Source organism: Macrobrachium nipponense, chromosome 2, assembly GCF_015104395.2.
Source record: "Macrobrachium nipponense isolate FS-2020 chromosome 2, ASM1510439v2, whole genome shotgun sequence".
Taxonomy (NCBI): domain Eukaryota; kingdom Metazoa; phylum Arthropoda; class Malacostraca; order Decapoda; family Palaemonidae; genus Macrobrachium; species Macrobrachium nipponense.
The window spans coordinates 113,776,514-113,802,607 of record NC_087201.1 but is presented as its reverse complement, the minus strand read 5'-3'; the positions used below and the strand labels follow the sequence as shown (position 1 = coordinate 113,802,607).

Below are 26,094 nucleotides of genomic sequence, written 5' to 3'. Positions count from 1 at the left end.
TAACATTTTATGGATTAAATTTAATAATAAAAAAACAGGATTTGTGGATATTTCTCATAGAAAAATACCGCGAATGCGCGAATTTTCCGCAAATAATGCGGGGAAACGTTCCTGAGAGAAATCCGCGAATGTGAGAGTCCGCGAACTGTATTTACATATGATAATGATATTATTTTTCATTTCTGATGATTGCATACTAAACTTCAGGCAATGACAAAAAAAGGAGCCAAAAATGAACTCGTAATCTTCAAAACTAAGCGCGCTGTGATTTAAAAAAAAAAAAAAAAATTTTCCGCTTCCGCGCTCACTCGGGGGAGTTTTTTATTTTTACCGCTTCGGCGTTTAAGGGTTAAAATACTATCACATATGGTTTTTGTAATTACAGTTAAATTATTATTACTATTATTTGAAAATACTAAAAAACATTATACATACATGTACCATAAAAATCTCTCATCTCAGGAAAGAAAGAAAGAGAGAGAGAGAGAGAGAGAGAGAGAGAGAGAGAGAGAGAGAGAGAGAGAGAGACTCCCTCCCCTCCTGTCACATTACTTGATATATTTGACAGCTGTTGGGCCTCAGCTTGGTACCTGGAGTTCAAAAGAAAGATGCGTGTGTGATGGTAATTGCTTCATAGCAAAGGAAGATAAAGGAAAGGAGAACTTATTTTCGAGAAGTTCGGCAGCAAGGAGGTTTTCGCACCCGTGTTGGAGGCGTTTTTTCCTCGCTGCTGTTCTAGAATCGTCGGGCGTGTTGTGGAGCGCAAAAACGCGCCAATATTATGTGAGAAACGCCGCGATTTCTGATGCAATACCTCGTATAGATTCATCTAAGAAGTTCTAGAAATCCCTGGAGTCGGTGACGTTCGCCGTAGGCTCCGCCCCCAGAGTGCCGTATAAATACGACGAACGAACTTAGGAGAGCAGTGATCGTAGAAGGAAGAGATCGTAAAAGAGAGAGATCACCAGTTAGTCACAGAGCCACAGATCAGATTATCAGTGAGAGATCAGCAGCAGTGATCGTCAGAGAGAGACTAGAGACGGAGGAACCGACGAAGTATCAATCAAAAGAGTTGTTCGAGAGTTGGTTGGATATTGGTCTAGTCGTCTTCCGGTGTGGACGGCCGAGTTGTCTCTACGTTGAGCAGACTTCGGAGAAGAAAAGGGGAGAGTTCCTGCCTTACGAATAGACTATTTTCTGCAATACGGAGTCAAGAGGACGACTGCAATTGCCGCTCTACTTTTATGAAGCCACCTCTTCAAAGTGCCAAACTAATTAGCAAGTATTCGATTTTCCTCACTGTTTCCCCCAGTTCATGCAGTGTAAGATTCTATCTTTTTATGTAAATAGGAGATACCATTCTGCATTTACCTTTGTTAGTAAGCTTGTAAATAAACCTTTGTTGTGTTAGTGTTTCTTTCTATATTCATATCCCCACTTTCAACTGTTTGTGTTGATAATTTTTTTTTATTATTTCATATTGAAACTGAAGCGGACCTCCCTCAGAGGCCGTAACATTGTGTCGACCCTTTCCAGGATATTTCGACACCGTAACATTGTCTCTGAGATCTCTAGATCCGTAACAGCGTGAAGACTGGGATTTCCTTCATTCTTACATAATTTTCTTATTTATTAATATATGAAAATTTGTAAATCATCTATTTATCATATAAAAAACACATCTCTGTAAGAGAGAGAATTATCATTGTTATTATGTAATATCATTTAATCCTATTAAAGTTACTAATACGTACAGTATTGATCAATATTAATATTTGAGAATTAGTAAATATTTGTATCATAAAAATGTATTTAGTTATGAAAATTACATCAAAATGCACTAATTAGAGATATTTATGGTCTAAGAAAACCCAAGAATATGCGAGTTTCCTGCAAATAATGGGCAGATATGGTCCAAAGAGAAATCCGCGAATCAGTGAGTCCGCGAATCCGGAGAACGCAGATACGGGTGAGAAGCGACGACGACGACGACTGTATTGGGCTCTCTAAGAAAAGGACGACATTACACCACTCATACACCAAGATATCATTTGCTGTTGTCTCCAGTCCAATCACTCCTGGCAAAGAATGATGACCTTTTTAAAGAGAAAATCTCCTTCTCTGATAAAGGAATTCAGCATTTCGTATAAAACAATATGCCTGGTTCAAGCACTTAAGGGGGCCGGCCGGCTAATGCCCTTTTTTAAGGACAGGACTTTGATATTCATAACACTTAATAAGGTGACTTGGGACATCTCCAAACCGCATATGATTTTCGCCTCTCACCTTCGGTTTTGTGACGCCAGGGCGATTTATCCCGAAAACCTAACATCCATTTTCAAATTCTATCTCCTCCCTTGATATTTAATATTAAGACCTGGGATTACTACCATATATAGAACCTGATGTAGACCTCCAATCGGAATGGAGAGTTTTTTTTCTAAAAGTCATTTTTTTTTGCTAGATATGAATTTTTCAATATGGTCAAAAAATAAACCCTATAAATCAGGAGAAAAAAATTTATAAAAAAAATACGAAACAAAAATTGGAAAAAAGGGCTCTATTTGATTGTTCTATAATGTCTTCCTGAGTTGTATACCAAATTCCAATGTTACTTTAAAACTAAGTGAGAAGATAGATTTTGAAGGTCAATAAGTATAGTTTTGAGATACGGGCGTTCAAAGTTTTCCTTCATATTTCTATAAAGACAATATTAATAAATTATGATTATTATGAATGTATACTTATTTTTTGTGTATTAATAAACCAAAACTATTTTATTTATCATAATTTAATCATAAATGATGATCCCTTTGCTCATATATCGCAGCCTGGGGCACTGATTGAGGCAAGATGGGGCACTCCTTCCTACGCAATTCTCTCTCTCCCCTTAACTAACTCTGCTTATTACAGCGAATTTTCTTCTTCTGTGTGTTAGCGGGATGTTTTCCTTGTATTTTCCTCTTTGGCATGATGAAATTCTTGCCCGAAACAAAGATAAACAAACGTAATTGCAAGAGAATGTCAAGAGGTGAAACTCGAAGGCATACATTTTTTTTACAAAGACAATTTAATAAATCATGATTATTATGAATTTCATATTCCATTTTGGGTATTAAAAAACCAAAACTTTGTTATTTATCATAAATGAAGATCTCTTTGCTCAAAGGCACAGCAGTGTGACGTGTGCTGTCAAGCAAGACGGGGGCGTTACTAAGCAACCCTCCCCTCTCTCTTCACTAACTACGCATATATTGATATTCTGTAATAATACTTGAGCGATTTTTCTTCGTCTGTATATTAGCGAGATGTTTCCCTTGTCTTTTCCTCATTGGCATGATGAAATTCTTGCCGAAACATACATAAAACATACGTGGAAAGCGGCGAATGTCAGACGTGAAATGGAACGTGTAGACTACTTGACGTCTGTGATCGCACTAAGGACTGGAGTCGACTTGGTAGCTTGAGCCTGAAGTCTCCTTCTCGACTCGGGGAATGTCTACAGATGCCATTTCTCCCAATTTCTTTGACAATAATTATCAAAATTTACGATAATAGAAGAAATATTGCATTTTCTTGTCCGGATCAATGTTTTAGGCTTATTGAGTTACGTTAACTAATTACCCTGTAACTACAAAAGTAAGAGGAATTTTGACGAAATATTTCGTATACGTATTCTCAATTGCCATATGAAGCTCCATGAATTTTTTCATGACATTGCATTTTTCGCCCTATACCTCCATATATAGAGGTTCCGGCCGGCCCCCTTAAGGTTCACCTAGATGTCACAGCATACATCCAAATGGTCCTATTTTTCCTACACCTTAGCACAAACAAACCACTCTCTCTACATGGGCTGAGAATGATTTTAGTGGTACTCATTAGAAAGGCAGACCCTCACTCCTTACCTAGGTCGCATGACAAGCAAAAAGTGAGTACACTACAGGCAGTTCCCAGTTATCGACAAGGACTCCATTCTTGGCAGGGTGCTGATAAGTGAAAACCATCATTAGCCAAAACTTGCCAATTTATGGTGTTTATGGCACAGATTTTCAGTTAATGGCACCTCTGTTAGGTATGTTATGGCACCGATAACCAAAACTTGGCCTGTTATGGCGCCATAAATCATCGATTTTATGGCGCTAGACAAGCCCCATAAAACCAGATAGCCATTAACTGGGGACTGCCTGTATTATAATACATTTATAGGTTCATGTGTCTCCTATTCTTTATTGCTAGACCCAAATGGATATCCAGAATGAAAACTACTGTTTGATAACCTGTGAATTTGCCCTGAATAAAATAATTCCAGCAACACTAATGCCATGAGTGTGTTGGTCATGCTGAGATACTGCTATGGATTACTGATAATTATTTAATAGGAGTTAGGCCATTTCGTCACTTGTCAGTTTCTTTTGTACACTCCATTGAGGACCAACAGCAGCTATACTATCAAAAAACAGTTTTTGAGTCCTTAACCCCACCCACTTTAACTGACAAAAAAGGCATGGGACTGGGGTGAACATTTATCTTGCACAGACCTGGCGTGTAATGAAGATGGTAGCAGCTTAGTTGTTGTCACATCTGTGCAAGATCTAGAGCCTAGGTAATCATTGTAGGACAGGAAATAAGAGCCCTCCAGTCCTGAGTCTTTCATATTCTATCCTTGTGCAATTAAGCACTATTATGGCCAAGACCAACTATAAAAGAAATCTTTGTAATTGGCTGGTCTATCTTATGGAGGCCTGGGGGACCATGAGAGAGTAACTCCTTTGAGGACACAGCAACTACCAAAAATACGTTCTCCTAAGTCAAAACCTGTTTTATTGTGAAAACATAGTTTGTTATTACTAATTCATTAATCATAAACTGCATGAATGACAATTAAAGAAGGAAGAAAATACAGAAAAAGTCTGGACAAAGTTCAAGACTTATCTGCTGGATGTCTCATTACCAAAGAAATGTGATGGCATCAACAATCATCCCAAATTCATTAACTAACTACTACTCAAGGCTGGTACTCAAGAAAATATGCCTCTATTGTACCACATTACTATGGATGAAGTCATGAAGCGGATGGGGGTGAATGATGTGGATCCCCCAAGTGTAAACAGATGGCATGCTGTGAAAGTGAATGATGTGGATCCCCCAAGTGTAAACAGACGGCATGCTGTGAAAATATGTCCCAGCTCTGAATTTCTTAAAACATTAAAATCCACTAAATTTTATAACCCAATTAAAAACCTAAACTTAATGCCTCTAATGGAGAAGAGGAAATTGAGACACAAAGGAAACTAACAGATCTGAATATGCAGTCTCTACAGTACAAATGAAATACACAACCTCACCATTCATAGTCGGACTCCTCTTCTTTTTTCCTTTTCTTTTTCTTTTTACTTATGCTACTGTCACTATCCGAAGAAGACAACTGGAATGTTCGACGTTTCCTAGGGCTGCAACCAGAAAAAACATGATTACCTGGGATACACTATCATAGGATATATATTCTGGCTTATATATTACTGAAATCACAAAAGTAAAAGACAAAAGTAATAGTTTTAATTACTAACATCTCAACATGTAAAAGAAAAAGTTAAGAGACTCACGATTCTTCAAAATCACTGTCAATATCATCATCATCGTTGTCGTCATCATTATTTTCTGGCTTAAAATCCTCATCGTCTTCATCAGATGTTATATCCAATCTCATATAGCCCTTTTTGCAGACTTTACGAGTTTCCTTTAAAAAAAAAATAGATCAATGTAATACTTTATGCTTTTCTCCCCATGAGGTAAGAAAAGCTTTCATTTGAATTAAAATCAATACCGCCCTTGGGGACAAAACTACTACTTTAGAGTAATGCAGATGCTGATAATAATGGACAAGGCTTTATAACTTATGAGGTAATAACCAATATTTGAAATACAAATACAACAAAATATACACTGAAATTTCAGAGGTCAGGGCTTAAAAGATCTAGATTTCATGATGATCTAGAGACTTTCTATTTCAAGAAACAAAAGGGCAACTAAGAGAACACAGTTTCAGGAATAACTAATGGGTGAAACCAAGCCTTAACAAAGTATTCAGCATAAATTAGGTAGTTTTTAAGTTTTAAAGTTTGAATTTCAAAAAATTAAAATATTAAAATCCGTTTTGCATATTATTAGAAAGCCTAAGCCTCAACAACTACATAATAAAATTGTCTACGCTAACTTAGCATTACAGTAATACCTCGATCTTACATGATTCGAGTTGCGCAAATTTACAACAGACATATGAAGTTTACATTGGAACTTAACTAATTGTCATAAGCGATTTTTTCACGGACTCGCGACATTTGTGATCCTTGAGAAATCCTGCAAATGTTTTTATATTTAATTTTTCTGTAATTTACAAGTTTGCAAGCTTTTATATGTAAACTGAATAACATTAAATAAAAAAAAAGCTCTCTCTCTCTTTTACAGACATGAGAGAATATTTATGTTTATTTTTGTATGATAAATTTGACAATTTCATAATAAAATAAGATTTCATATATACCTACCAAGAAATTAAATAGCTCTAGTTTCTAACTAGTACAACAGCTTGAATTCAAAAATCGTGGCAGCGCTTCGTTTAGTGCAGGTGACAGCACCGCCCACTGCCGACAACACCAAGAACGACTTAGCAGATAACCTCTATCTGTTTATGCTTATGTCCATCAGAGAGGAGGGAAGGAGGGCTCCAATCATGTAATCTCAACCCCTAAACACCTATTAGAAGTATTTTATGTTGATGAAAATTATCTGTTGTGTGCTTAATTGACATAAAATACGTAGACGCAAAGTTTTTTTAAATATTCTCGGAAAAATAGTTATAGGCCTACTTGGCAAAAAATTTTGAATCACGCGCCTTGAGGGATGCTGGGAGTTCACGGATCCAGATGTTGTTTTGTTTACAAGCACTTCCCAGGCGCGTATCCGCGAATTTCTTTCTTCTCACACTACTAAAAACATCAGTGACACAACTCAGAAATTATTTCGTCACTTTGTCATAATTTTTTCACCGTTTTATATTAGCCGTTCCATAGAGTTTTATATATTAAAATGTGTGCAATTTCATGTAGAATAACCCGAAAACAACCCATGGTTGTAGCTTTTATCAGTTTTGAAATATTTTCATATAAATAACGATAAATAAACAAAATTCGACCTTCAGTCGATTTATGGTGAAAGTTTTGAAAACAACTTTTATTTACGTCCGCGTGTTACGAATTCATGCATCATATTGTGATAATATTTTCTCTGCGTTGCTTTGATCGTTTTACAATTTGCTATATACCAAAATCATTGCAATTTAGTGTACAATAAAAAAAAAGAGAAAAATTAACTCATTAGCTTTAACCGTTTTGCTGACAGCGCAATTTGTATATAATTATATGACTTTTTTTTTGGCTCTGTCATGTATTCCAATATTTATAAATGATAATGATATTTTTTTCATTTCTGATGGAACTATTTTCCACTTCGGCGCTCACTCCCAAACGCCGCCGGCATATGGGAGACACTTTCAGAAATACCGGCTCGGCGTTTAAGGGTTAAGTAAATAAAAAACCTTATTTTATTATAATTGTAATTTTTATGCAAGTAACTTGCCAAATAATTACATAACTGAATCCCATATTGACAGGAGGTGGGATAGATGGACATATTTTACTCCAAAATTGGTCATTAAGAAAGCCTGCTCTAGAAACTGCCTCTGGTTGGTGCTCAACTTAACCTGCAATGGCATGGCAATAAAAAAGTAGAACGCTGAGAAGGAGACTGAACCCGACATGGGTCCCTCCCCCGAAAAGGCCGGGGTGAGGGGGAGATGTTATTCTCCAAGGACTGGGGGGTAGAAGGAGAAGCCCTCTGGGTTGCAGAACCTCCTCTGCTTGGCCTTAGCTACAATGAGGAGCTTGAGGGAGCCGTGGGGCCACAGGTCGTTCTTGGACCATAATGTTACCTGGTCCACGTGGGCAAGCACCTGAGCCATGATCCTTGTTGGGGGAAGGCTCCCCCATCCCCCCACCCCGGAAGGTTTGGCTTCCTTCGGGGCCCCCATTAGGAAATCTACCGAGGAGGATCTCAAGGTGTCGGAGGGAGGACTACAAGCCTGAAAAGGGGGTGGGACAAACGGATCGGCCTCCTCTACAGAGAGTACAGGGGGAGAGGTCAACAGGACAGCGGTGCACCCTGCTTGTGGGACCATCATGGGAACCACGAGCATGGGTGAATGTGGCGCAGACCATCTGACCAGGGGCATCCGTGACGGTGCCCCATCGGGGTGGTAACCGCACCTATCCCTACCCCTCCGGTCTAGGCTATGACGGGGAGAGCAGAGCCCAGCGTGGGGAGGAGGGGGCCAAACTTGCTCAACTCTATGTAGCACAGTGCCTCTTCTCCATCCTGCACCCGCTCCTACGGGAGTCTTCATCCGTGGGAGGGGAGCCCAAAGAAGAGAACCCCCCGGAGGAAGAGGCCTTCTTCCTTGACTTCTTCCTCTCCTTACTGGGCCTGGCCAAGGGGGAGAAACAGCTGGGGCCAGGAGCCTAGCCTGGCCTCATGCCATGGTCTCCAGGGGCGCCCCACCTCGGGGAAGCAGCCTGACACAGAAATTCCTCCTCTCTCAGAGGGGATCTGAATGGGGTGCAAGGGGTGCCGTATACATCCAGGGACCCGAACAGGGGCTTCGTCAAAGCGGAGGGAAACATGACGGGAGCCTCGGTTGGAGAGAGGTTGGTGCTACCGATACTCCTCAGTGCGGATCTGAATGGGGTGCGAGGGGTGCTGGTACAGGACCGGGTCTGGCACACTGAGGACCACGTCAGTTCTTACTGCCTATGAGGGACGTCGTATCCCTTTGGGATGGCTCTACTGACCCCAGGCCCAGTGTGGGTGGCAAGAGCGTGATAATGGAGGGAGCCGCACCAGGCAGCCCAAGCAGAGAACCTTGCGCCTCTCACATGGCCTGTACCTCAGACGGGGGCGAGCCATGGTGAAGGGAGTGGTCCCACCCACCTTCAGGAAATCATCATCACAGGGGGAACAATCACCTGTACAGCAGGAGAAAAGAACATACTCACCTAGGGCGGGGATAGGAAGTTAAGTTGAGTATATCTTAGTTTTACCAGACCATTGAGCTGATTAACAACTCTATTAGGGCTGGCCCGAAGGATTAGATATTTTTATGTGACTAGGAACCAATTGGTTACCTAGCAACGGGACCAAGAGCTTATTATGGGATCGGAACTACGTTGTATCGAGAAATTAATTTCTATCACCAGAAATAAATTCCTCCGGTTCCGCGTTGGCTCAGCCGAGAATCAAACTTGTCCTTCTTCGACTTCTCTTGGAGGCCAATGTATCTATTTCTTACTAGTGGAGTCTTGCAAGCAAGGCCCGTCCCAACGCTTGGAGCACAAAGAGTGGGTAGTGGAAAGGAAGGCCCCACAAGGCTTCACCTCCGATGGGTCTGGACAACGCTGTTGAGGAGGAACGGACTTCATGGAGCGAAGGGCACACAAACACACTAGGGAGGGATACACTAACACTGAAAAGGCATGGGAAACAACAAAGGATCGGGCTATACATGGAAGACAAGCTGACATGCGTGGACGGGTCAGCGACTATGAAAGCACTGAGGTGGTAGGTCGTGAGTCGCATAGCTGTTGACCCTTGGGGCACATACCTGGCTAGGTGTAAAAGGGTTAACCGGATTTTTTTCTGGTCGGTACCGGATGGACATCCAGGATTCTCCTATTAAAGTAGTTCGAGGTAAGTATACGGCGGAAAAAAAACTTATTTTTTGTTAATAGTTTTGGGGGTCTGGAACACATTAACACTATTGATATTGTTCTTTATGGGAATTATTGCTCCACTTCTTGTATTTTTCAGATATTGTTGGAGGTTCAAAAACGGATTATGTACGAAAACTGAGGTATATACTACTGTACACTGTAATTACGACATTATGCATTTCTATAGTAAATTATCTGAAATTTTAAACAAACAAATATCATCCTTGATTGTTTGTTTTTTGTTTGTTTATCTGGTGTTTTTTTACGTTGCATGGAACCAGTGGTTATTTATTCAGCAATGGGACCAACAGCTTTACATGACTTCCGAACCACGTCGAGAGTGAACTTCCATCACCAGAAATACACATCTCTTACTCCTCAATGGAATGGCCGAGAATCGAACTTGTGACCACCATGATTGTTTGTGAAAGCTTGGAAGAGAGGAAAAAGGGAAAACCTGTCAAATACTATTGTCAAATCACTACATTTCTGACGGCAAGGTTTAAAGATGTTGCCATATGAAGGATACTGAAAAACCTCTCTCTCACCCACACCAAAGAGTAGAATTATGAGAAATGGATAGATACTGAGAGAGAGAGAGAGAGAGAGAGAGAGAGAGAGAGAGAGAGAGAGAGAGAGAGAGAGAGAGAGAGAGAGAGAATTTTTCAGTATACACCTTGACCGCCAGGTCAGCAGCACTGACCCACCAAGTTGGCAGCACTGACCATCCAACCCTTGTTGTCTGGTAGTATCTTGACAGTGATGACAGGTTCACTCTCCACCCTCTCTCTCTAAGTCTATCAGAAAAAAATCAGTCTCCTTTAAAGTTATACAAAGTTTATTATATTAATTCATAAACTGAAATCTTACCAATTAACTATAGTATTTTCTTTAATGAATTGATATTATTGCTATTTACTTTAATATTTGAAAATTAGTAAATCATTTATTTACCTTACAAAAAATATACATGAGAGAGAGAGAGAGAGAGAGAGAGAGAGAGAGAGAGAGAGAGAGAGAGAGAGAGAGAGAGAGAGAGAGAGAGAGAGAATTATTACTTTTATTATTTTATATAATTTAATCTTATTATTAAACTTAATACAGTATTTTTCAAAATTTATATCTGAAAATTAATCATTTCTGTATCATAAAAATGTATTTAGTCGTGAAAATAACATCAAAATTCACTAATTAGTGATTACTGTAGACGGAAAAGTATGCGAATTGCCAAATTTTTCATGAATACTTTATAAATAGGTTCAACATCAAAATCGACACGTAAGGGAGTTCACGAATTGTGAGAACACAATTAAGGCGGTCCCCGGGTTACGACGGGGGTTCCGTTCTTAAAACGCGTCGTAACCCGAAAATCGTCGTAAGCCGGAACAACGTTCTTGAAAACATGTCCACAGGGAAAATTTCACTACTAATTTGCAATTTTCTTAGGGCCGTATCTCCTAAATCATCACTAATTTACTTTTTTCAAGTGCAACACTGTGTATTCACAAATTACTGTATATTTTCATTAAAATACAAGAGAGAGAGAGAGAGAGAGAGAGAGAGAGAGAGAGAAATAATCCTTACGGTTTCAATAGATTGAAATGAATGTCTGTAGGCAACTTTTCCCCCTCCCAAATAAATAATATATTTCTCCAGAGAAGAGAGAAAGAGAGGACTGTGCAATTATGTTTGTCTGTCTATCAATTCTTTTGCTGAGAGCGAGAGAGGATAAAAAGGAAGAAATAGAAACACCAAATGTATGACAAGTATCTTGTTGGGAGAGAGAGAGAGAGATGGAGAGACGGAGAAGAGAAGGAGGAGAGGAGAGAGAGGAGAGCGAGAGAGGCAGAGAGAGAGAGTTGTCCTTACAGTATTTAAAGAGAGAAATGGAATGATTATTGTATTTAAAATACTCAGATATGAATTTTGTACTTACAGTTAATAAGTATTATATTGGAAAAATATAATATAAACTTACAGTAGACCCCTGACTCACGAACACAATCCGTTCCCTAGACCTTGGTCGTGTTTCCAAATTGTTCGTGACTCGGAGCTAATTTCCCATAAGGTTAATGGGAATAATATTAATTGGTCTCGACCCCTACGAACCAATATATATTATGTATATTTTGCCTTATTTTACACAGATAATGTAAAAGTCAGTGTAAAAAACCTTAATATATCTAATAATATAATTTAAAATGGTAAACTAACACTATAAAAAAACATTTGTAAAGTGAACACTTACTATGACTGGCGAGACTTCTGGCTTGACGGACAAGAGAAGAGGAGGGTGGTGGGTGGGGAGGAGGTTATTGTGCGGAAGGAGACCCTCCCCCATCCAGGTCGGGGAGATCTCGTTCCGGAGATTCAACTCTTCTAGGTTTTTTTTGGTGAACGTTTAATCACAAACTTATCCAATGTCTGTTGCCTTTTCCTTCCTTGCATAACTTTTCTGAAATGGCTCATTAAATTTTCATTGAGCATATTCAACGATCCTGTTCGTAACAATTTTGTCCGGATGATACAATTCAAGGAAGCACTGGACATCATTCCACTTTTCCAATGCGGCTTTTATCACATCACTGCTGACATCTGTAACTTCCTCCCCAGCCTCCTCTTCGTCAGTTGATTGCTCCCGAGCAAGTTGCTCCTGCTGCTCTTTGTGGAGTTGAACAAGTTCGTCCGCAGTCAAATCTTCTGAATGTTCAGCGACCAATTCTTCACATCTTCGTCGTTGACTTGTAGACCCATACTGTTGCCCATGGACACAATTTCTTGCACAATCTCTGCATCGAAGCCCTCAAAGTCACGGACATTTACGCACTGGGGCCAAAGTTTCCGCCACGCAGAATTTATGTGCGGTAACGTAACTTCAGTCCATGCGTTATCAATGAGGGTTATGCAGTGAAAACATTAAAGTGCTTCTTCCAAAATTCTTTTAAGGTTAATTTTGTCTCTTCAGTTACACGGAAGCATCTGGAGAAGAGCGCCTTCGTATATAATTTCTTAAAATTGCTAATGACTTGTTGGTCCATGGGCTGGAGAACAGAGGTCGTGTTGGGTGGAAGGAACTTGAACTGAATGAAGTCATGTTCACTGCAGTCAGCCAAGTACGAAGGGTGTGCCGGGGCATTATCCATGATCAGAAGGCACCGCAGGGGTAGCTTGTTCTCTGTTAGGTACTGACTCACGGTCGGCGCAAACACTTCATCAATCCACTCCATAAACAAGTTCCGTGTCACCCATGCTTTTGTATTGGCCCTCCACATTACAGGCAGTCTGGCCTTATTTACGTTGTGCTGCTTAAAGGCACGCGGGTTATTTGAATGGTAGACAAGTAGCGGCTTTAGTTTCAAGTCGCCACTTGCGTTTGAGCATAAAAAAGCGTAAGCCTATCCTTCATTGGCTTGTGGCCTGGGAGCGCCTTCTCTTCTTGGGTGATAAATGTCCTGTTGGGCATCTTCTTCCAGAAGAGGCCCGTTTCATCATAATTGAAAATCTGTTGAGCGACGTATCCTTCGGCCTCCACGAACTCGGCAAACTCAGTCACGAATGCCTCAGCAGCAGCCTTGTCTGCGCTAGCAGCCTCACCATGCTTTTCTTGAAGTTATCAAACCACCCTTTACTAGCCTTAAAATCATCTGGCGTGGCACTAGTAGAAGGAGTTTCCTTCAGCAAACTCTGATACACTTGCCGAGCTTTCTCGCAGATGATCGGCTCGTTTACACTATCACCTGCCATCGTTGTTTCTCATGTACCCACTTCAAAATTATTTTTTCTGCCTCTTCGAGGGTTTGCGATCTCATCTTGGTTAGTACTGTCACTCCCTTCGCAACATTTGCTTCTTTAATGGCATCCTTGTTTTTCAAAATTGTCGAAATTGTCGACTTGGCCATCTTGTACTCACTTGCGATATCGGTCACGCGAACACCACGTTCAAACTTTTCTATAATTTCTTTCTTTATTTCAATGGTTATCTTCCTCTGCACCCTCTCTCACCATCACTCTTCACTTTCTTACTTTCACCACCACTCTTCACTTTCTTAGGGGCCCATTATGAAGAAAATCACAAGTTTTAGCGCAAAAATGCTAAGCGAATTGACGAACGTCTTGTACACAATGAGATGAGACAAAGAGCGATGCGTGGGTGACGCCGTGCGTGGGCGGCTGGAGGATGGCTGTTCCCATGGCAACTCAAACGCTCTCACGTGTGCTGGGCGATTTCGCGCATTTTTCAAATGTTTTGTGTCTAAAAATTAGTTTGTGAACAAAGTGAATGTTATTTTCCAGAAATTCCAGCATTTTTCAAATGTTCATGTCTCAAAATTAGTTCATGACCCAAACAGAATTTTTATTTTCCGCATTTTTTTTTGTTCGTATCTCAAAGTTAGTTCGTAGGTCAAGGGTGAAATTTTACCTATAATTTTGGTCGGGGATCGAGTTGTACGTGGGTCAATGCGTTCGTGAGTCAAGGGTCTACTGTATTACATACACGTCCATGAAAATGATCTCATCTCAGTAGAGAGAGAGAGAGAGAGATTACATAAACCATTAAATTCGTTGACCATTGTATGGCATTGTTAAGCTCGAGTGTCACTCGAGTTGAGGTGGGGAAATTGATACAGAAAAAGACAAAGGGAAGAATTTTCTTTTGAAATTAGTTATCGTATTATTACTACTTCTATTATTATTATTATTATTATTATTATTGTTTTGTTAAAGATGATGGCAGCATCAGTGGAATTGATTTTATATATGGTCTTTTCAATTCTTCTTATTATTCTCTTCTCATCAGGGCTGATATTTTGCTAATAGCTGGCCGATGTTCATATCTCGGTGAAAGAAATGTTTTCTAAAAATAATAATTTATTGATATAACAAAAGTGGTTAACAAATCTTAGTCTAAGGGTGTAACGGAATTCCAACGTTTCCAACCGTATCATCGGTTCATTTTCAAGGATAGGTGAGCTTGAACTGATTGAAATGGGGTCGTTCGGCGGTATTTATTGTGTCCCAGGTGCTCTGTCTGATGGGCGCTGCATTTTCATTGGCTGAACAGAGGATTAAGTCCCTGAGTCAAGCCGTCTTGCAGAGGTGGAAGCTCGCACTGCTCTTCGTGCGGACGCTGGAGGACTGGGAGCGTAGTATTGGGAAGGTCATTGCCGATAGACGGGGGCCACCTGATTGGCCCGTTTTCGATCGGCTCTATGGTGGCTGGCGGGCGGCGCCCTTCGTGCCACCGTGGCCGGGAGGAGTGAAGTCTCTTGGGTGGTGTTGAGGCTGGTCTCTCCTTCCCGATGTGTAGGGCCTCCAAGAGGCGGAGGCGACGGTGGTCTGCTGCCTTATCGATAATTCTGATATTAGGAATAATGTCATTCCTAATTATCCTGGTATTGTGGACGTTTTTGGCATGATTATGGATGGCGCCTTCCTGAGCGTGGCAGGATATCCTCTTCGAAAATCGCATAGTCGTCATACCAATGTAAGCAGCCGGGGCATTCCCGGACAGGCATTTGTACTGGTAGACAACGTTAGTTTTCTTGAGAGGGTCCTGCAACACGGGGGCTGGATTGTTTTTCATAATCAGGCCACTGGTCTTCTTGCTCTTGTAGTAAATTATTAGTTTCACTTTTTTTCGCAGGGTCCGTGGGGGAGACGTTCCTTTCTATGATGGTACGAAGGGCTCGCTCGTCCTCTTTGTATTTCTTATGAAATACTCCCTTGTAAAAGAGAGTGACGTCTTCAAGGGCGGCGGGACGAGGCTCCTGCTGATACCACTTATCGATGTTTCTGCGAATGCATTTAGTGATGTCCCGGTTGGAATACCCGTTGTTAATTAAAACTTGGGCAACACGTTCTAATTCAGTGTGCGATGTCCTTCCACGAAGAGCAGTGTGAGAGAGCTCTCCTGATGAAGGCGCTGATCGCATGTTCGCTTGTATCTCTCTGGACACTCGCTCTCGCCGTTCAGGCACATGCCAGGTTCGTGGGTTTCGTATACACCTGTGTTACGAAGCGCTCCTCTTGTTTGCCCGACGAGGGACGTCAAGGAAGGGGAGGCGACGGTCACGGCAATGTTCGATGGTGAAGTTGAGTCTGCTGTGGTCGTGGAAGGCTTCGTTGTCGCAGGCGCTCTATTTCTTCCACCGTGCTGGCGCTGATGAAAGTGTCGTCAATATACCGGACGTACATAGACGGCTTCTCGATGTTTGGCGAATACCCGACGTTTCCACAGCACCCATGTAGAAGTTCGCGAAAGTACTCCGAAGGGGAGAACCATCGCTACTCCGTCTTTCGTGTGTACATATGTCCTCTGTGGGTGGAGAAAGGGGCCTTTTTTTGTACAAATTTCAAGGAGTTTTCGGAGGGCATGCTCAGGGATGTTTAATGGGGGCGTGGAGTCGTCTCTATATACACGATCCAGGATTATCTGGATTGTTTCATCCACGGGGACGTTCGTGAAGAGGGACTCCACGTCCATCGATGCAATAACTCCTCCGGGGGGTGTCGTTTTCAGTGCTTCTAAAAACTCGGCAGATGACTTCAAACTGTGGTCATCTGGAACATAAGGAGTCAAAATAGTATTCAATTTCTTCGCAAGCTGGTATGTAGGAGCGGGAATTTGGCTAATAATGGGGCGTAACGGGTTCCCTGGTTTATGGGTTTTAACGTTCCCGTATATGTAGCCAAGGTCGTAGTCCCCTACGATCGGCAGCAAGTGAAGGGCATTGGAAGCTGCATTGACAGTCTCAATAATCCTATTAGCCTCACGTTTAATGTCATCTACCGGGTTCTTGGTGATTCTCTGGAATTTGCTGCTGTCTGCCAGTATCTCATCCAACTTGTGGTGGTATTCTTCAGTGCAATGAAGCATGAAGCATGAAGATCAAGGCACCATACGTACTACGGACGCCCTGCAGCTTTGGCAGCTTCCCTCAGGCGCCTGTCGATCACATCACTCTTGTAATCACCGCGTTCCGTGAGGGCCTCGGCCAAGAGGAGGGGCTGCAGGGCGTCCGTAGTACGTATGGTGCCTTGATCTTCATGCTTCATGCAGCCCCTCCTCTTGCCGAGGCCCTCACGGAACGCGGTGATTACAAGAGTGATGTGATGCGAAAAAAGTGAAACTAATAATTTTACTACAAAGAGCAAGAAGACCAGTGGCCTGAGTTATGAAAAACAATCCAGCCCCCGTGTTGCAGGACCCTCTCAAGAAAAACTAACGTTGTCTACCAGTACAAATGCCCTGTCCGGGAATGCCCCGGCGCTTACATTGGTATGACGACTATGCGATTTTCGAAGAGGATAGCCTTGGCCACGCTCAGGGAAAGGAGCCATCCATAATCATGCCAAAAACGTCACAATACCAGGATAATTAGGAATGACATTATTCCTAATATCAGAATTATCGATAAGGCAGCAGACCACCGTCGCCTCCGCCTCTTGGAGGCCCTACACATCGGGAAGGAGAGACCCAGCCTCAACACCACCCAAGAGACTTCACTCCTCCCGACGGTGGCACGAAGGGCGCCGCCCGCCAGCACCATAGAGCCGATCGAACGGGCCAATCAGGTGCCCCCGTCTATCGGCAATGACCTTCCCAATACTACGCTCCCAGTCTCCAGCGTCCGCACGAGAAGAGCAGTGCGAGCTTCCACCTCTGCAAGACGGCTTGACTCAGGGACTTAATCCTCTGTTCAGCCAATGAAAATGCAGCGCCCATCAGACAGAGCACCTGGGACACAATAAATACCGCCGAACGACCCCATTTCAATCAGGTTCAAGCTCACCTTTCCTTGAAAATGAACCGATGATACGGTTGGAAACGTTGGAATTCCGTTACACCCTAGACTAAGATTTGTTAACCACTTTTGTTATCATATCAATAAATTATTATTTTAGAAAACATTTCTTTCACCGAGATATGAACATCGGCCAGCTATTAGCAAATATCAGCCCTGATGAGAAGAGAATAATAAGAAGAATTGAAAAGACCATATATAAAATCAATTCCACTGATGCTGCCATCATCTTTAACAAAACATGTTTGAGAGAGGGTCTCCTACCTTCATATATTATTATTATTATTTGAAAATATAATAAACACGTGCATCTACCATAAAAATTCTCTCATCTCAGTAAGAAAGAGGATTATCCTTACAAGTGAAATGGAAAGGTCATTTTCATCTCTTTAAAATACGACCATTATGAATTTTGTAATTAAAGTTTATTATTATTATTATTATTAAATAACTGAAATTATCAATAAACATTTTACATACTAGTACCATAAAAATTCTTTCATCTCGGTAAAAAGAGAGAGAGAGAGAGAGAGAGGAGAGAGAGAGAGAGAGAGAGAGAGGTTTTTTGAGAGAGAGAGAGAGAGAGAGAGAGAGAGAGTTTATCTCTCTCTGTTCTCTCAAAAAATACTTATAACGCTTCCAGGCGAAAGAGAGGGAGGGAGTTAACACTATGAACCATTATTATCTTGTGTGGCAAAAAAAGACGAGAGAGAGAGAGAGAAGAGAGAGAGAGAGAGAAGAGAGAGAGAGAGAGAGAGAGAGAGAGAGAGAGAGAGTTAACCTTAATTAAAAGTGACATGGATAGATTAGTACGTATTGTATTTATTTAAAATACTATCACATATGAATTTTGTAATTACAGTATTACTATATTATTATTATTATTGAAAGTATTAAAAACAAATAGTACAAGTACTTAAAAAATCTCGTCTCAGTAAATGAGAGAGAGAAGAGAGATGAAGAGAGAGAGAGAGGAGAGAGAGAGAGAGAGAGATGAGAGAGAGAGAGGGGGGGGGGGAAAATGTCAGGACCACGTAATTGCAACACTGCAACTCTTCCCCCAAATTTTCCACCTCCTGGCTGTCCACAACCCCAAAATTTCCCCCTCCTGGCTGTCACAGAACTTGATATATCTGACAGTTTTTTTAGTCCTGATCTCGATAAATGTTACTGGAATTTATTGAAGACGACTGGTATTTCCATTCATTCTTCCATACCCTTTTTTAATATAAGCTAAAATCTTACTAATTCCTATGGTAATTTTCTTAATGAATGATATTATTGCTGTATAAATTAATATAATATTTGAAAATAGTATTTTCTTTAATGAATTGATATTATTGCTATTTACTTTAATATTTGAAAATTAGTAAATCATTTATTTACCTTACAAAAAATATACATGAGAGAGGAGGAGAGAGAGAGAGAGAGAGAGAGAGAGAGAGAGAGAGAGAGAGAGAGAGAGAGAGTAGAGAGAAAGAGAGAGAGAGCAGAGAGAGAGAAATTAGAGAATTAGAGGAATTATTACTTATTTTATATAATTTAATCTTATGTTATTATTAAACTTAATACAGTATTTTCAAAATTTATATCTGAAAATTAATCATTTCTGTATCATAAAAATGTATTTAGTCGTGAAAATAACATCAAAATTCACTAATTAGTGATTACTGTAGACGGAAAAGTATGCGAATTGCCAAATTTTTCATGAATACTTTATAAATAGGTTCAACATCAAAATCGACACGTAAGGGAGTCCACAAATTGTGAGAACACAATTATATAAGGGTTAACTGTGCTTGGCTAAAATCCATAAAACTAAAATTCAATATAACACTGCAGCAAAGACCAACAGCAAGGCTACAAATCCAAAGTTACAGTACATATAGAGGAAGAAGAAGAAAAAAAAAGCATATATATGTGTTGCCCTTTTAGCACTTATGTTTTTTGGACATTACTGAAAATTTCACTAAGCAATACCTGATACTACAAAGTTCTATGGGCTTGTGAGCCATGGGTGAGACTGCTAGTATATAATTTGGGATGATCCTGGGCGATTCAATGCCCTTAATGGATCTATGGCATGCATGAGGAAAACCTGTGAATACAAGTGATGGTGATGAATTGTTTGCTTTTGTGTAAGAGCTAATATCATGTAGCATATGTAGTAGTCACTGTTTATCCACCATGATCAAAAGCTGATTAATGATGTTTGTTTGTGCCTTTGCTGCAAAAATAAAACCTTCCTCATACATCCTTGTGACAATATAAAATTTGAGTGTTCATGCTTACACACTATGTTATTTCATTCACTGGAGTGATTATGTTAGCTGGTAAGTATATCTTAATAACAGTTTACAAATTACTAAAAATGAAGTTTTTATGATAAAACAAAGTTTAATATATACTTACCTGGCAAGTATATATATAGCTATATTCTCTGTCGCACTGGCAGAAATTTTCAAAACTCGCGGCAAACGCTAGTTACCTAGTAGTTCAGGCGCTGGCGCTCGGAACCATTCCCATCTACGTCAGATTTTCTCTGAACCCTGTCTCCTGAGGGGAGGAGGGTGGGAATTTAATTATATATACCTGCCAGGTAAGTATACATTAAACTTTGTTTTATCATAAAAACTTCATTTTAATGTATGACACTTACCTGGCAGGTATATATATAGCTGATTGACACATTTGGAGGTGGGTCAAAGACAGCAACATTGTTAGTGTTCAAATAAGTGGTTCCTTACCTGCTAAGGTAGCTGACTTCATAGGTCCTGCCTGTGAGCCTGCTTAAACCTTAGGAGCTCTCAACTAGGACGTGGCCTGTTTGTTGAAGAAGCTAATAAAGGGTCTGACAACTGGACGTGACCAATGTGTTGACAGGAAACCCACAGCCCTCTCATACCACGGGCATTCATACTAGGAATTGTTAATTCACCTGAACTACACACATACATCATCAATAACAAAAACCACCATATAGACTGAAGAGGAAAATCCCCTCTCAGACGACCAAAAAACACCATCACCTGATTAAAAATTACCTAGCATATTAGTAGTTTATGGGGTGGAAACTCCTTTGCCCAATACTGTACCAGAGGACGCGTAAAACCCAACGTCTGACAGTTGTCAAACGTTGTCTTTATATCTCTAAGATATTGAGAGGCAAAGACTGAGTTTGTCCTCCAAAAAGTTGTCTAAATAAATCTCCTTGAGGGCTAAATTTTTCTTAAATGCCAAGGACGTAGCCACCGCTCTGACTTCGTGAGCCTTAACTTTGGCAAAGCATATGTGCTTCTTTAATTAGTTCTCTCATAAAGAAGGCTAAAGCATTTTTTTTTTTTTTTTTTGTCATGGGCCTAGTTGGGTCTTTCACTGAACACCACATAGAACCAGAGGTCCCTCTGATGCCTCTTGTTCTTTCTACATAAAAGCGTAAAGCTCTCACTGGGCAAAGAACTCTTTCCTGTTCGTGACCCATAAGATCAGACAGACCCAGAATATCAAAGGATCTTGGCCAAGGATTAGAAGGGTTCTCGTTCTTGGCCAAGAAGCCTTCCTGGAATGTACACACTGCCTTGTTGTGCTTCCAGCCTACTTCCTTATTTATCGCCTAAAGTTCACTAATTCTTTTAGCCGTGGGCAAGGCGACTAAAAAGATGGTCTTCTTCGAGACATCTCTCAAAGAAGCCTTGTCTAAAGGTTCAAACTTACTCGAACCTAGATACTTCAGTCCGACATCTAGATTCCAGGAAGGGGGTCTGCATTGAGGCTGCTTCCTGGTTTCAAAAGATCTTACAAGATCCCTAAGATCCAGACTATTGGAAATATCTAGACCTGGGACGGTCGTAAGCTTCGAACAAGGGGAGAACGGTAGTTAACTGCTTGTCCGACAGTGCGCACTGAGAGGTGAAGAATCACTTTTTCTTTAGGCCCATGCAAAAAATGCAGAGTGAGGGGTGGCATGAGGTGGGACTATATGTAAAGGACCTCAGGTTTGTATAGTTAGGAAAAATGCAATTTTCGACAAATTCCCATTTGTTCCGACACGAATACAAACCCTTGGTCCTTTAACAATAGTAAGACTCACTTCTTGGTGGGAGGAATCTGAGTCTTTTTGGTGAACAGACTGGTGTTCGTCCAACACTGGAATGCCTCCCTGGTCGTAAGAGCGAGGGAGGGACCCAAACCTCTGTCCGATTGATCGGGGTGTGCACCGCAGGATCAATGGTCAGACCTCTGGGCCAAGTACTAAGAGAGAGGCAAGCGTATCTCTTCGTACCAGCAAGTAAGAACTTGTTCCTGTTTGCAAGAGACAATCATAAAGTTATGGGTTTGTCTCAAGTTGGCATCCACTTCCTCCCCCCCCCCCTTGAGGAAGAAGTGGTGGATATTTACTCCTATCCCTACTGAAAGGGATAGGATGGTTCTCTGTTGAGTAGCTCACCTGCATCTCGTCCTTCCTCAGCAGGGTGACGACCATATCACTCTACCCAGAGGTAGAGGGGGAGATAAAGATGGGAAGAGGAGCCAGTCACACACTCTTCACTCATCCATTCCTACAGTCACACCAGGACTCGATGCTGTTCAGCCTGCGAGGGTCTAGGTTAACTACACGTGTTGAGGAACCACCACGGGTCCCAAAGAAAAAGATCCAAGGACCTGTGGGCAATATCCCGAAGGTAGAAGGAGGTGCATGTGGTCCGGTTGGACCAGGCCCCTGCCTGCACTACCTGCGCCACGGAGAAGTTCTTGCGGAACGCGAGAGAATGACGAAGAGGCATCCACACTCATCCTGGGGTGTCGAGTTTCTTCAGACAGCTCTGTCGTGCCTTCACAGGACAAAGCAGCATAGCCTTCGTATCGGAGGCGGTGAAGTCCATTAGGGAGGGGATTGTGAAGGACTCGAACCAATCGTCAGGGACCGAAGGGTTCTGAGTCTTCGCTATGAAGATCGGTACGAAATCGAGCGTCACAGATCCCCATCCCCTGTATGCTTGACTTCGCAGGAAAAGTCATGCAGTTCCCTCAGAGGAAAAGAAGGGAATAGTCGCATGACCTATCCCTCTTCTCGACTTCGGTGATGTCCAGTACCCATACTGGTCTGTCCGACTGCAACGAAGAGTCTCGCATCCTCCTATCCCCATGCAGCGAAGTTCTTCTCGGTATTGGATAGGACACCAGGTGTCGATGGTATGGGTACTGTGACAAGCTATTAAGACAAAGTAATGATTGCTCTGGAACAACCAAACTAAGTCCACAGCGTAGTTCGTAACTGACTCGGGCGCTCTGACAGCTGCCGACTGACTGGTTCGGAATCGGTAGTGAGGTAAATTGTCCAAGCATCCGGGTAAGTCACGTGACCTTCGCCCTTTAAAGGGTTATGCCGAGAGACCAAACAAATAATGTATTTGTTTGTCACCGATGCCGGACGGCGCAGTGATGATTCTCTAAATGCATATGCTCAAATGGCGAAAGTCAATTGCCTTCTAGAGACCGAGGTCCCTGACGGCAAGACACATTCATAGTTGTTGAATCTCAGCTAAGGAGAAACAACACTATGTGCTGTTGAAGACGAAGGTAGACATTGAATACAACCTACGTCTTCCAGCTGAATCGAGAGAAGGAATCTCAAGATTCTGAACCTGTGCTTACAAATGACTGAAAACGCTAACCGCTATTTCATTGCTGTCCGGTGAGGAGTCGTAGTTGCAATGAAAGCGGGGCGTTCTCAGTATTGAAAGCACTGCCTGAAGAACTGCTTCTCATGGGCTGAACGTTTGGAAGTAGGCAATGTCTTTCAATACATCTGCTAATCCGGGGCGAACAATGAACAATTGCACATCTCCGAATAAGAGATATTTTGAGGACAAACTCAGATTCCGCAAAAATCATTCGCATTATCGCAGTGCGATGCAGCAAGAGACTATTACAGAATTCTGTTACCGTGCGGTAAACAGAAAGATGAAAGTCGAAGAGATATCTCCGTTATAAATTCTCGCAATACCGAAGACGATGAATACGAGTGTCACAGCAGTAGAAGGTCATTCATGTATGCGAGAATCCCCGTTAATCAGAGACCTAAGTCCGTGATTGTTGGGCAGAGATACGGTTGGTAGTCAATCACAGCAGAGGAGAAAGACATAACCGACCGTGCATCTCGAAGCGGCAGCTGGCACTGAGCTGCCTCGGGCAGTTCAATACACAGTAGCTGTCGCTGACTCGTCATCCTGAGTTGCCAGGTAATCCATTCCACGAAGGAATGCATTCGGCAAGAACCATCAAGCATAAAAAAGATATGCTCGAGCAATTATATTTAGGCGAAACAAATTTCGGTAAATACAAAAGCTTAAATGGTGTTGTCGTGACAAAACCAAAAGAATATAAAATTGAAACTGGAAACTCCTGGGAGGTTGCAGGCAACCCCGAGTTGCAGTTCAATTAGAATACTCCTCGTCTGAGTCGCAGTCTGTAGAGTAACTAGGATATGCGCCTACCCCTCGGACAATTCAACTGCTTAGCAGAATCATGTCGCGAGGTTAATATACGTAGTATATTTGTAGGAATCTGAACAACGATCTCCATCCTAAATTCTTTTCCTTCAAGAAAACAAAATATGGATTGGGGATCGACCGCCTTCCATCTCCAACAAAGAGAATGAAGGAGAAGTCTTCCCTGAAGACTTTCCCCTGTGGCGTACCACACTCCTGACTTCGAAGCTAACTTGGCTGGAGGGAAAGCAAAAGAAGACTTCTCTGCTTCCTTCTTCTCCTTCAACCACGCATTAACCCGTTGAAGCGCTTTCTTAGCCGAAATAGAGAGAGTCATCTTCAGGAATGAGGACTTCTTGGGGGTTTTGGTCTTCATAAACTGCGAAAGGGGTGACAAAGGAGCAGAAGGTTGAAACTCCCCTTCAAAAAGCGAAAGAAGACAGGAAGTCAGGATCTTATAATCTGACGAAGGATCCATACTCTTGTCTTCAGCAAACTCCTCCACGTCCTCTTCTGCTGAAGAAATGTCCTGGAAGTCGTCGTCCTGTAGAACACTATCTCGGTCTTGACGTAAGGACGGGTCAACGTCCTGCCGCCTGCGTCCTGCGTCCACCAAGACAAGCTGCTTCTTGCGTCCTGAACAGCAGCTCAATCGTCTGTCCTCGATGGACCACTGCGTCCTGTCTCCCCGGCGATCGAAGAACGAGGAGAAGGCAAACTCTTGTCATGCGTCCTCTTGGAGGACTTCACGGGGAGGAAATCATCCTTACGTCTCGAGGAAGGTTGAAAGGAAGTCTCCCAAGAATTGACGAGTACTGCTAACTTAACCTGCATCTCTCTTAAAAAGTCTCTAGTGTCCGCTTCCTGACGGATCGTATGTGACTGAGGAGAGAGTAAAGCAGAGCTGGGACGGCGAGGAGAGCGATCTTGAGCTCTACCAGAAGGAGAGGGAAGAGGAGAAGGAATCCACGTAGGAGGAGGAGATTCTCTCGCAGAATTAAAGGCTCCCAAAGAACGTCCTGTGTCCTCTCTCGAACGAAAGATTTTCTTCCTTTAAACAGGGATTGCGTCCTGCGTCCTCATCACTCGAAGACAAAATCTCCGGACTATTCCATCCTTCTTGAACGTGGGAAGGCCTATCCTAAGTCACGGATGTCCTGAAAGTTCTTTTGAGGGGATGCGAAACTTCTAAATACCGCCGTTCCCTGCCTGATGTCGAGCCATCAGAGGACGCACACTTCCCAGTAGCGCCTTTTCTATGGCGTACTGCAGCAGCCTGGTACGCAACAACAGGACTGCCTGAAGGGACGACTGACCGTGAAAAAACCCCTCTCGCCTCCCTTCGACTGTCGACATGCCTTCTCCCTTGGGTCTGGGAGCTTGACAGAGGACTAGGTCTAGGAGCACGAGAGAGACGATTCTGTAGGTACATGAAAAAGACTCTTTTCACATGTACCAGTATTATTACGTTATTATTATGTTCAAACATTATTTCACATGTTGCGTGCCATTAGAGTATCCCATGTTAAGTCCAGTAATATGATATGGCAACATTTAAGTATTGGCAACATTGTAATTATTGCTCTCGTGAGGCAGTCTCGTCTCGTCTGTCTGTTTGTTTAGCTGGCTGCTCTTTGTCCCCTGGATCTTGTATATATTTCTACAATAGACATTTAGAACCTACATTCAAGTTGTGTCCTTGCCCCTCCACTTAAGGTTAAGGAGTTTACCAACACATACATGGCGCAGTGAACTTTGGAAGTGTCGTATTGTTTGAAGTTTATCAAGACTTGGACATCGGGAACCGGACGGTCATCGCCATATTGGATGAACGTTCAGTTCAAAAGTGCTTTCGTGTCCCAACTGATTTATTCTATGTCATGTGCAGTGTAGTGCCTCAAGTACTCAGTGAAGTGTTGTGCAGTGCATTGTGCTTTTATAGTGCCTTTTTTGTGTGCTCAGTGATTTGTTATG

At 41.9% G+C, this 26,094-nt stretch overlaps 1 protein-coding gene across 1 annotated transcript in view; it reads right to left on the bottom strand.

Moving 5' to 3' along the window:
• LOC135220917 (transcriptional regulator ATRX-like) overlaps positions 1–26,094 on the bottom strand; it is a 507,237-nt gene that overhangs the window by 324,434 nt on the left and 156,709 nt on the right. The window contains 2 exon segments of the mRNA XM_064258551.1: positions 5,349–5,453; positions 5,607–5,740. Of these exon segments, the coding sequence (XP_064114621.1) occupies positions 5,349–5,453; positions 5,607–5,740 (239 nt within the window).